At 42.5% G+C, this 12,340-nt stretch overlaps 1 protein-coding gene across 8 annotated transcripts in view; it reads left to right on the top strand.

The window, feature by feature from the left end:
* The window catches only part of SYNRG (synergin gamma), a 141,255-nt gene extending 129,156 nt beyond the window's left edge, over window positions 1-12,099 (top strand). For 6 of the 8 annotated variants that reach the window (XM_085859366.1, XM_085859367.1, XM_085859361.1 and 3 more), the window contains 5 exons: window positions 3,033-3,086; window positions 3,214-3,310; window positions 7,998-8,146; window positions 9,608-9,718; window positions 9,878-12,099. In XM_085859366.1, coding sequence (XP_085715492.1) covers window positions 3,033-3,086; window positions 3,214-3,310; window positions 7,998-8,146; window positions 9,608-9,718; window positions 9,878-10,009 — 543 coding nt within the window. In that variant the 3' untranslated portion in view covers window positions 10,010-12,099. The other 2 variants (XM_085859364.1, XM_085859365.1) reach the window with 2 other exon arrangements.
* Window positions 12,100-12,340: the final 241 nt, after the last annotated feature.

Here is a 12,340-nt window from a genome sequence, read left to right as displayed (position 1 = left end):
GAAAGCCTGGAGGGAAGAATGGGAAAGAATAGAGTGAGGAAGTTTATTCCAAAGGCGGGAAAAAAGAGGAATGAAAGAGTGAAGATGAGCAGTGATTCGTGATTTTGGTAGTTTTACCAGAAGGGGGTTGTTGGCGGACCTTGAGCGCCCTGTGGAAATGTGGTGGGGACAAATCGCAGAGAGAGCAGGGGGGGCAAGGCTGGAGAGGAGTCGGTAGAAGACAGAAAGACCACCGACCAACCTGCGGTGATTGAGTGAGAGGCCCAAAGACTCAGCTTCATTGCGGGAGATGCCGATGATCTTAAATGCCCTGGTTTCGACAGCGTGAAGCCGAGAAAGGTGGGAGGCAGGAGCACCATCCCAGAGGGGAGAGCAGTACTCCATCAGGCTATGGACAAAAGCTTTGTAAGTGGTCAGGAGCTCAAGAGGGCCGAGGAAGGACTTAGCACGACGGAGGATTCCCAGTCGGCGACTGGCTTTTGAGGCGAGGTTGGAAATGTGACTTTCCCAGGAAAGGTCATGGCAGATAGTGAGACCTAAAAGCTTGAAAGAAAAGACTTCTTCCAGAGGATTGTTGAGAAAGTGGATGGGGGGGTTTTGTAAACGGTCCTTTCGAAGAGACATAGTGAGAGTGTGAGATTTGTCTGGATTGAAAGACATGTTCCACGTGTTGGACCAGTTTGTGATTTTATCCAGATCTGCAGTGAGCGAAGAAGCTGCTGCTTGCCCGTCTAAGGGCCAAATTGATCAGGCCAAATCAATCAAAATGATCGCAAGCAAATAAATAATTAATCAGGCACTGATAGAAAAAGGCACAAAGAGCAGATGCTTGTCACTCTGCCTTACTTAACAATTAAACACGAGACAAGGGTACCCAGCACATCATTTGGTGGGGGCGGGGGGGGGGGGGTAGGGGGAGGGTGGAGAAATCCAGACTCGCTCACCAAATAGAAGTCATCGTCCGTCAAATAAAACGTCCTGAAATGTGTGAGCGTGCCTTGTCCATTGCCAGTGCCCAGCCTTGCCGTGCACCCACTCGCAAAGCAGCTTGAACGCCAGTCGACGCCACAAACAAGAATTAGGTACGCCAAGAGCAGGTCTCGAGCAGAACCAGCATCAACGGTCTGAGCATCACCCACCGTCAGGAGCCACCAGGAGCCACAACCGACGGAGAGCTGTGAGAAGCTGAGGCGCTTTGAGAAACTGTGAGGCTGCAAGGCCGTCACCAACTGTCGCCAGCTTAGCAACCGACTGACTGGAAATCGATGAAGCAACCGTCTGACAAGCTGTCGCAAAACTCTCAGAGCCGTTGCCAACTGACTCTCAAAGCTGTCAGAACCGCAACCAGCTATCGCCAACTGACTGAAAAAAATGGACCTCTCATCCTCTTTTGGAGGTGGCCCGTCTGGGCGGAGCCTCCAGCAGACTCCAGCCAAATCCACCCCGCCCTTTCGCACATCGTTGCCCGTGACAACCCACCCGTCCCGCGATCATTTCCGGCCCATGACGCCATGCCTGTAGTGCTGGATGAACGGCAGAAAGCAGCCATTTGCCGGAATTACTGAGCGAAAATGTGAAGTGCTCATAAAACGTCAACAACAAGTATCACCTCAATGTTCAGCCTGAAACGAAAAAGAGCCAGTTGGCGTCCATAGAGCTGGTGAACGCGGTGTCAAACGTCGATGGAAAAAGGCGGGTGTCAATGTCGGTGAAAGGTGGGTGACGAGCCTCCGTTGGGCTAACGGCTCTCTCACATGCATGAATGTGTCTGTCGTAAAGAGAAAACGAGCTTCCCATAAGAGAGGGAATCTATTCTTTCCCCTCTTCAATGCATCACATTTAGAATCCCACCAGACATGTGGAAAGGTCTATCCTGGACATGCATTTTGGGAAATAACTGTCTGAGGACCGAGATGTTTGTATGCATTCATCAGATCGGATTCTGAAAGCCGTAACAAAATATATGCTTCAAAAACTAAACAAAAACCAAATTTTCCAAGTTGTTTCAGGGAACCCCATGTATGGTTTCTGTCTGGGTAGCATATCTGGGAAGGGGATTCAAGGTGGGCGGAAGACCACAATTCTCTCTGTAAATGTGTATCACATAGTGCCATCCGGTGGTAGCCGGTATTACAAATCCATCCATCTATTGGGACCATACTCTGCGCAGAGCGTTGGTGCTGCCTAAGCAGTCTCCTTGGCTAATGGGCACAATCCTGGACGGGTCGCCACTCCGACACAGGATACCAGCAAGCTGGCACTCATTTTGCCGATCTCGGAAGGTTGGCAGGAAGAGTCAACCCCTCCCTGGTATTCATTCAACAGCCGAGGGGGATTTGAACTCAGGATCCTCGGATCCCCAGCCCACCACCCTAACCATAAAGCCAACACCAGGCATATTATAAATATAATCATCTTGTATAAAGAAAGTCTCAATAACTTAATAATATGTATTATGGTAATGTTGACAGATGAATGAGAATAATTCAAAATTTTCAAAATGTTTCATTTTACTTGTTTTAAGCGGAAGTTAAAACCAAAGCATCCAACACTGATCTTCGCAGCGAAGCAGAAGTGATTTTTGCTCGCGCCATATATCAGCGGCAAAGATGGTTGATGAAGATGATGTTAGCTGAACTCCAAGCAGATGGAAGATGATCTCGGGCAAATTAAAGAGTGAATAAATCAGGATGTTGTGAAGTACAACAACATGCCCTCTTGTGATTAATCCTGCCAGCGAAGCGATGGGTAAAAATGCCTCGTACGAGGTTTTATGGAATTTTTTTTATTATTTTAAATATTTTTTATTAAATTGCCACCATTGGATTGATGTTTGTTTCACTCTCTCGGTTGTGTGAACACGCTCAAGTTTAATTTTGATTCGTCAAAATATGAACGCTGAGAACTTGTTGCAATCCGAATGGAGAATTGCATTGAATTGGATGCAGCTTGTTTTCTCCACACCATTGCACACCGTGATCCTGATCTGAGATGAGCAGGCCCGTGTGTACACCCAACTCGTGTTTGTGCAGGAATACGAACGGTACGCGTATGAGTGGCAGAGGTGCTTGGAAAGCATTCATACGGTACGTCTTTGTGGAACGGTCACTCCACCTCGTCGTCGCACATGCGGCATCGCAGCAAAGATTCCTTACGAACGGAAACTTTCTCCATGTCAAAAATCTTTGCATCCCTGATTGCCGTTCTTTGCAGGTCATCAAAAAGGCAAACGACATATTTAATGGCATCACGAGCTCCGCTGTTTGCACGGAAGTGGTGCAGTCTGAGCAGGGCATGGAGTATTTGGCAGGTAGGTCTCAACGGCTCCTGTTTAACCTCTTAGATGTGCATTACTTGATCGTTTTGACGTTTTGTTTTTAATTCGTTTTAACGAATGATGCTGAGTGAAAATAACAATTACCTCCCTACCGATGGTGAATGGAGGTTATGTTTTCACGTCTGTTAGTGAGCTGGATATCTCAAAAAGTTATGGACGGGTTCAAACGAAACTTCGTGGTTGTGTGACAAGGCCAAATTGATTATATTTTGGTGAAGTCCGAATGTTGTTTCGGATACAGTAATTTTTTAATTTTGTAAGTGATTCTTCACCATTGAAGTGGCCAACAACGATATGTAGCACAGTATCTCAAAGAGTTATGGACGGATCCAGACAAAACTTAGTGGACGCGTTGGTTCGGTGACGAGAACGAGCCGATAAGATTTTGGTTGAGGATGCAAGTCAGGCCTATCATTAGGAGACAAAACGTCAACTGTTCGATCTGGCGGAGGTGTGCAGTCGAGCCAGTGCCGTTCTAGTTATCTATGGCTTTTGCATTACGAAAGAGCTAGTTGGGGGGAGAGGAGATGGAAGGGGAGATGTGGTTTTCAATTTTGCTTCGCACTTGGTGCTTTGTTACATACAGAGGACATACAGTTGTTTTCGACCTTCCGAATCAAATTTCATCGACTTTCATCATGGAAAAGATATTATCATCGTCCAACTCTTTTAATTGGGTCGTTAATTGTTGCCAAGTCGACAGAAACCTAATCGTCAAGAAGCTTTTGTTATATACCCTCAAAGCGCTTTTCTACGTATGTGACCAGCTGGATTTTGAGTAAATCGTAAATTTGTCTGTCATGCTAATATAATTCAAGGTTCCAAGATCTTATTTTAAGCCCTACCCACCATCTACAAAGGGTGACCCTGGTGCCCCCTCAGGATACTCGTTATACACTCTTTGTATAATTTCCCCAGTCCTCTGTCTTGACTTGTACTTTTTATTTTTACATTTATTTGTACTTTTTTCAATTTGCTTTTCGTCTCTTTTCCAGGAGAGTTATTTTTGTTTGCACCATTGATTTCATGGTGCCCTTCAACTGTTTGAAGCCCTTTAAGGCAATTTTGCTATGGCAACGAGTCAACCATTTTCTCTTCCTGATGAGGGCACGATGTCTGGAAGGTGTTTATAAAACAAAATCACAAATGACCATTGAGCACAGTTTATTTTCTGTCGTAGTGTGTGGTGTTCCCCCATACAGATAGATCAGTCAATCCAATACGACGTCACTGATCACACTGACACTGATGATGATAGGCAAATGAAAAATTTTGAAGTATTCTTCGTGCAATGTAAAGTCAAATAGTTATGCAGACCTTAACAAAAGCCATGCCTTTTAAAACTTATTTTGTATTGCTATGAAACTACAAACCCCTGTCCAATCATGAAACTTTAAAATGTTGGCTCGTACATCACCACCCCAGACTCCAGAGGTTTTTTTGGGGTAATTTTTAACATCTTGGAGTCGAGGCTCGTGGAGGAGCTAGAAAATAAAACGGATGAGGACACAACACAGCAAAAGGCACATCAGAAAGAGAAGCGGGAAATGCCGACAACAAGAATGAGGGACAAAATGGAGAGAGACTTCAAAGATGAGGAATGTGAGGATTCGGGGAGGACACGTGGGGTGGAGGTAAGATGGATACAGAAGCAAACTCTCAGGAAGGAAAAACTGGAAATTTGAAAAGAGCTGATGTTAGGGAGGGTTAACGTGGGCAGAAAAGGTCATTGTTTTGGATGGGGCATGATCTTGGATGATGGTGAACATGTGTGTTGAAAATCTGGAGGGAAGAATGACACTGAACAGAATGTGGAAGTTGATTCCACAAGTGAACGAAAAGAGGAATGAATGGGTGGAGGTGAGCAGTAATTCTGAGATTTGGGAGTTTCACTGAAAGTGGGTTGCTGGCAGACTGTGTGTGCCCTGCAGAAACCAGGGGAGTGGGTGGGGATGTGGACAAAGCACAGATGGGGTAGAGGGTGAAGACCAGAAAGAAGGTGGTTGAAGTCTAAGACCACCGACCTGTCCACAATGTTAAAGTATAGGCCCATTGACTCAGCTTCGTCACAGGAGATTGTAATGATCTTCAAAGCCTTGGTTTCTACGGCGTCAAGTGGAGCAAAGTGTGAGGTAGCGGCACCGGCCTAAAGAGGAGAGCAATACGTATTCCACCAAGCTGCGGATAAAGGCCTTGTTCCTCCCCCGTTGACGCAAAGTGAAAGTGGGATTAAACAATGGGTTCACTTTGTATGTCTGTCTGCAAATGTCAGTTTATGATCGAGGAACAACTTGATTTCAATTGAATGATATATTTTGAGCACGAATCGGAAAACGAACCTGTAGTTTAGCAGTACTTTGGCTCTGAATTTGTCCCGAGAGTGCATGCACAGAGAGGACTGAGATAATTTTTTTTAGCAGTGAAGCCTCTTCAATATTTGGGTATGTCCTTCCTTCTATCCATCCAAATAAAGAAGAACAACCTTTCTCACTCACCATTTTTTATTCTAGAGGGTTCCAAAGTGTAATTCTAAATGATAATTCTGTGAGTTTGAAAGGGTAATTCTAATGAGTTTTGAAAGGATGGCCTCAAGGCTAATTCTAAAGGGTTCCAAAGGATAATTCTAATGGGCTCAAAGCAGAATTCTAAAGGATAATTCTTATGAGTTCTAAAGGATAGTTTAAAGGGTAATTCAAAATTGTGATTCCTGTGTGTTCTAAAGGATGGTTTAAAGGGTAATTCTAAAGGATGGATAAAAGGGTAAATCTAAAGGGTGGTTTAAAGGGTAATTCTAATGAGTGTTTTGAAAGGATGGTTTCAAGGATAATTCTAAAGGATGGTTTAAAAGGTACTTCTCAAGGGTGGTTTAAAGGGTAATTCGAAAGGATGGATTAAAGGGTAATTCTCAAGGGTGGTTTAAAGGGTAATTCTAAAGGGTGGTTTAAAGGGTAATTCTAAAGGATGGATTAAAGGGTAAATCTAAAGGGTGGTTTAAAGGGTAATTCTAATGAGTGTTTTGAAAGGGTGGTTTCAAGGGTAATTCTAAAGGATGGTTTCAAGGGTAATTCTAAAGGATGGTTTCAAGGGTAATTCTAAAGGATGGTTTCAAGGGTAATTCTAAAGGATGGATGAAAGGTAATTCTCAAGGGTGGTTTAAAGGGTAATTCTAAAGGATGGATTAAAGGGTAATTCTAATGAGTTTTGAAAGGATGGTTTAAAGGGTAATTCTAAAGGATGGTTTAAAGGGTAATTCTTAAGGGTGGTTTAAAGGGTAATTCTAAAGGGTGGTTTAAAGGGTAATTCTAAAGGATGGATTAAAGGGTAATTCTAAAGGATGGATTAAAGGATGGATTAAAGGGTAATTCTAATGAGTGTTTTGAAAGGATGGTTGAAAGCGTAATTCTAAAGGATGGATTAAAGGGTAATTCTAAAGGATGGATTAAAGGGTAATTCTAAAGGATGGATTGAAGGGTAATTCTAAAGGATGGATTGAAGGGTAATTCTAAAGGATGGATTGAAGGGTAATTCTAAAGGATGGATTGAAGGCTAATTCTAAAGGATGGATTGAAGGCTAATTCTAAAGGATGGATTGAAGGCTAATTCTAAAGGATGGATTAAAGGGTAATTCTAAACGATTGTTTAAAGGGTAACTTTAAAGGGTAATGCTAATGAGTTGTAAAGGATGGATTAAAGGGTAATTCTAAAGGATAATGCAAATGAGTTGTAAAGGATGGTTTAAAGGGTAATTTTAAAGGGTAATGCTAATGAGTTGTAAAGGATGGATTAATGAGTAATTGTAAATGGTGGTTTAAAGGGTGGTTCTAAAGTGTAAATCTAATGAATTCTAAAGGATGGTTTAATGAGTAATTGTAAATAAAGGTTTAAAGGGTAATTCTAATGGGTTCTGAAGGGTAATTCTAATGATGTTTAAAAGATGGTTTAAAGGGTAATTCTAAAGGGTGGTTCTTAAAGGTTTAAAGGGTAATTATAAAGGGAATAGGTCTCTGTGAGGAATGTTAATTTAATGGGACTTAAAAATAATAGAATCTATAAATATTTTCTTTGTGTTTGTGGATTTGTTTGTATGTTATTCCTTCATGGCTGAACCATTGTAGCACTAAGGTGCCCCAAGTTTTGGGTGCCGATACTTCAGATTCTGGGCAAGGTTTTAACTTACCACACGTTGGTCTTCACGTCCATTTTGAGGCCACCAAAGGCTGCTATAAAGTGTATATTGTGACGTACACAATATCAGGCAGTTTTACCACCACCATGAGGCCAATAACTCCAGAGGTTTTGATGACCAACACATTCCGAAACTATCGCCACGAAAAGCTCACCCAGCCGGGCAGCACCAGATATCCCCCTCAACCCCCCACCGCCTTAGAAGCTAGCCTACAATGCCGGGTCACTCATGCTAGTATAATATAATGAATGACTTTTATTACCTCTCCCTTTTCCCCCAGGAGAGGACTGATCCTCTGATTTAATGACCCACACCATACACACAAACATGAACAAAGTGATTTTGAATGTGCAAATGTGATGTTTCAGTTATTTCACGACTTTGGAGTACAAATGACGCAAGATATCAAAATTCATTTTTTGCTTCTTCTTTTTAAATGCGCATTCTAAATCTCACCTGTATGTGTACTTCTAGATGTGGTGGAGGTGTACCGTGTCTCGCGCCGCGTCGAGCAGGGCATCAAGACTGCAGCCGTGGGGAGCCAGGTGCTGCAGCAGAGCCTACGAGACATTGACCTGGCGTGGCACAACCTCGTAGCTTTCCTTTCACTCGGTGCTGGCATGGTGAGTGCCTTGGAGAGCTGCAGCAGGACGATGAATCCTGAAATGTCTTATTGGCCTGATCTTTGTCCATGCCATTTCATGCCGTCAGCGAGAGGTGCATTGAATGAACATTTCTTATTAAATGTAAACCTGAGCCAGAAAAGCCGGATTGTTTTCTTTCTTAAGGGAACATGAATGAAACATTGATGCAGAGCATCAATCGCATTGGTGCATCTCAAATCCGCTAACTCTTATCAAATACCCAATCAATTTTGGTTAGCCATTGTAACATCCCTCCCAGTAACATGATCTTGGTTAGCCAACTGCTCTTGCATTTTATTGTATTGAAGAAACCTTTGATGTGAGCTTCCTGCTCAGTCAAACATCTGATGCTCATGCAGGGAAGCCGGAAGCAGAAGAGCAATTTCTCCTTGTTCAAGGTTCCAAAAGATAACTTCAGCCACCACCTTTGTTGGCATGTGGGTAACCACTTTATTGGAAATACAATTTAACCCTTAGATGCATAAGTGGGTCAAAAATGACCCAGTTTGGCTGTAAAATTGCAATCTCTTTTTTTCACTCATGCATCTAAGGGTTAAGAAACATCTGAAAACTAAGGGGACGTTGGTTGTGTATTGCCTCCACCACCAAAGGTGGATGGACGTTATGGTTTCACCCTTCATTAGTTGCCTGCCTGTCTGTCTGTCTGTCTGTCTGTCTGTGAGCAGGATATCTCAAAAAGTTTTGGATGGACTTGGACGAAACTTGGTCAACAGGTTGGGTGTGTGACAAGGACGAATTTATGAGATTTTGGTGAAGATCTGAAAATTTTGAGTGATTCTTCACCATCGAGAAATTTGGTGAAAAACGATATATCGCATGATGTTTTAAAGCGTTATGGACGTATTGGGATGAAACTTGGTGGATGAGTTGGTTAGGTGACAAGATCAAGCCGGTTAGATTTTGTTCTCGGTCCGGATGCAGATTCGGCCTATCAGTGGGATCCAAAATGTAAACTGTTCAACCTGGCGGAGGTATGTGCTCTATCGATTGCCCTTATGTTAACTGTTTAGCTTTTCTTCCTTCAGATTCTGGCAGATGTTCAATCTGTAAATGAACTTTAAAATGATGGTTGTGTTAAGTTATAGAAATAGCAGTTTGGGTTCATTCCTAAAAGGTGTATTTGTCAATTTCTGTATTCCTCACCGTTTGCAGTTTCATTAGAGTTGATTGGCATCCAAAGGATACCGTGTTTATAATCAATCTCAGGCATCTGGGATCTCGACATCAACGTTCCTACCTAAGAATGTGCCCGATGGTGCGACGCCAAATGCACATTTTGCAAACATTGGAATATTTAATTGCCTTTTTAGTGTTTGTTGCAAGTTAAAATATTTTACTTTCATTCTCAATGTGATGGAACATTCTTGGAAAGCTGAACTCCCATCAAACCTTTTTTACTTTTCACCATTACCTTAAAAGCTCGACGAGAAGACATTGGACTTTTCAACCAGTGTTCTGAAGCCTGGCACAAAGGCCACCAAGAAGCTGGCTTGTGGTGTGTGCCTGCTCAATGTGGAGATGCCAGAAAAGGTGTGTCTGTCTGTCTGGCTCTCTGTCCTTCCCTGATGAGAAAACTCACCATTATTCTTGTATTGCAGCTCTTGATACATTTCTAAAAACCGATTTTGATTTTGAAGCCGAGTTGTGTCTCCTTATGTTTCGGGTTGTGTGTGGACGTGCTGTGTACAGACGAACAGCGTTGAGATCCCCAGCTCTCAGCTGACCTATGGATGTCATAATTACCATGCAAGCTGTGCCAACTTCTGGATAAATTGTGTGGAACCGAAGCCGCCCGGGCTGAAGTTGCCAGAGTTACTGTAGAAATTTACTGAAAAGAAAAATGTCTTTGTTGTTTTGGGGGTGGGGGTTGGCGGGGAGGGGAGGGAGGTCTGGTTACTTTTTCTGTTGAGAGCTCGAATGGCCTGAATACACGCATCGAGTTCTTGATGTTGTGCATCTTGTGTCTTCAAACGGACGCTTTGACCGTTTCGGGACATGATGTGATGCTGTTCAAAGTTTCTTCTGTGTATTAAGATAGTCAATCACGAATGAATGGACAGATGAGAATCTGGTTACAAGAGAGAAAATGATTCGATTGGTTGTTTTTATCAGTGAAGACTGAAGGAGATTTCAAGTTAAGTAATTTGATTTTTTTTATTTTTAATATTTTCAATAAACAATCACGTTTGTTGTTGGTATAGTAATTTTCACTTGGCATTGTTCACAAACCATTGGAAAACCACTTTGTTTCTATTTTTATTTTGTTCAATGAAATCACCTGTTCAACATCTTTATGTAAAAAGTAATAAATGTCCAAGATTGTGCAATATTTATCAGTTGTTACCGAGATCAGCATGTATATATTCACCATTACTGTCTCATGAATGGAAATCGGTGTGAAACACGCCATCCAGAAGCACATACACGGATTCTCATCGTTCATTTGCTGAGAACTGTAAATAGCGAGAATCACTGAATGAGCATTTCACTGAAAGTTACCCTTACCATGATCATATATACACAGGTACTTGTCTATTCTTGCTTTATTCACTTTTTTTCCCCCCTTTGCACGACTTAGCTCTGCCATTATTTTGCAATCCGTTCAATGATCAGCCGGGGAAATGTCCACTGCTGGACAAAGGCCAAGTTCTCGCAGAACCTGCCATTCTTCCCAGTCTGCTCATCACCTGCATGTCACCGAGGGACTGAGGGTCGTAAGGTTTGGGGTAATTTCATGTTTGGAGGGTTTTGCCCATTCTCATCGTGCTGTTCAAGTGAGAAGTGAGGGAATGCTCTTTGCCTCTGTCCGTTTGACCCGTTTGGATCAGGTGACCCTCTCGGGAGCTTCCACTTCTGTCGGCTAAGCACTCAGGATCGTCGGAGCGCACAAGCCCTTCCACCACTTCAAGATGGTGGTCATATGAGAATAATCTTTGCCCCGCCATAGCAAATGCCTTTGTTCCCCCTCCACCCCCTTTCCACTCGGAACCACATCGGCCAAATAATCGTCAATGTCACGTGGACTTGAAGCTGGCATTTGTAAGTCATTTCCTCCTTCCCAGTTTTACAAATAGTCTTAAAGGAGAGAACATGCTTCCGGTTTATGCTACCTCGGCCCTAGCTCTTGTTTGAAGATGTCTTTTCGAGCACTTTCCATTATGACACATTTGCTGCCACCATCTCGTGACAAGCCATCCATATCACGTTGTTCCGTTGTCCGATACATTGGCACAAATATTCTCAGAACTTGCCTTTGTTTTGCCTTTTATTTGTTGATCATTTCATTCTAATTGTACAGTAGATATAAGATTTATTAATAATTATGATTTTGGTTATTTTTAACTTGTATGCCAATAAGGCTGTGGTGCAACCACTGACCAGCTCCACCCCTTTCCCCAAGTCTCGTCCTTTTCCATCCACAGCCAGTCCTTGCTACTGATCTTGCTTGTAAACATGAAAGCTGCAGTAATTAGAGATGGTATCGCTTTCACAAATGTATAATGTTGTGATCATCACAATCGTGAAATTTATCTCCACTTTTCTGCGTTAACATTCAATTACTTTGGCGCTCCATCTGGGCAGTGCGCTGGCGCTGCAGCTCACGGAGACTGTTCCGATTCATTTTGATTTATTGTTTTGTTGTGATGGAACCGATGATTGTAATACATTTTAACAGACTTTGTAATTTGTGCTGCTCACCTCGTTTTGAAGCGACTTGTAACAATATTCCTTCGGTTGAAAACTGTGAAATAGAACAGTAAGTTACCTGTAATATGAGGAACAAATGGATTTTGTCAGCTTTGGATCTTCGAGTGATGGTTTGTCATCCCTGATGCTTGATTTGCTTCTTCGTTATATTGTTCTTTGTTTGATGTTAAAAGTTCAGAATGTGAAATAAAACGTTATTTGTATTTTTGCTTTCATTACTTTTGCTTCATTTCCACCGAAGGTGAAGGTGGTTATGTTTTCACCCCATTTCTATCTGTTTGTTTCTGTGTTTGTCTGTAGGATATCTCAAAAAGTTTGGACGGATCCGGATGAAATTTGGTGGGCAGGTTCGGTGTGTGACGAGGACGAACCGATTAGATTTTGATGAAGATCCAGATCCGGATCCAATTACTAGAATTTTTCTGACAAAGAAATTGAACATTG

The sequence above is a fragment of the Eptatretus burgeri genome, chromosome 16, assembly GCF_056783735.1.
Source record: "Eptatretus burgeri isolate ZD-2024b chromosome 16, Ebu_testis_v1, whole genome shotgun sequence".
Lineage (NCBI taxonomy): Eukaryota > Metazoa > Chordata > Myxini > Myxiniformes > Myxinidae > Eptatretus > Eptatretus burgeri.
The sequence above is the reverse complement of the archived record's forward strand: the minus strand, read 5'-3'. Positions and strand labels throughout refer to the sequence as shown.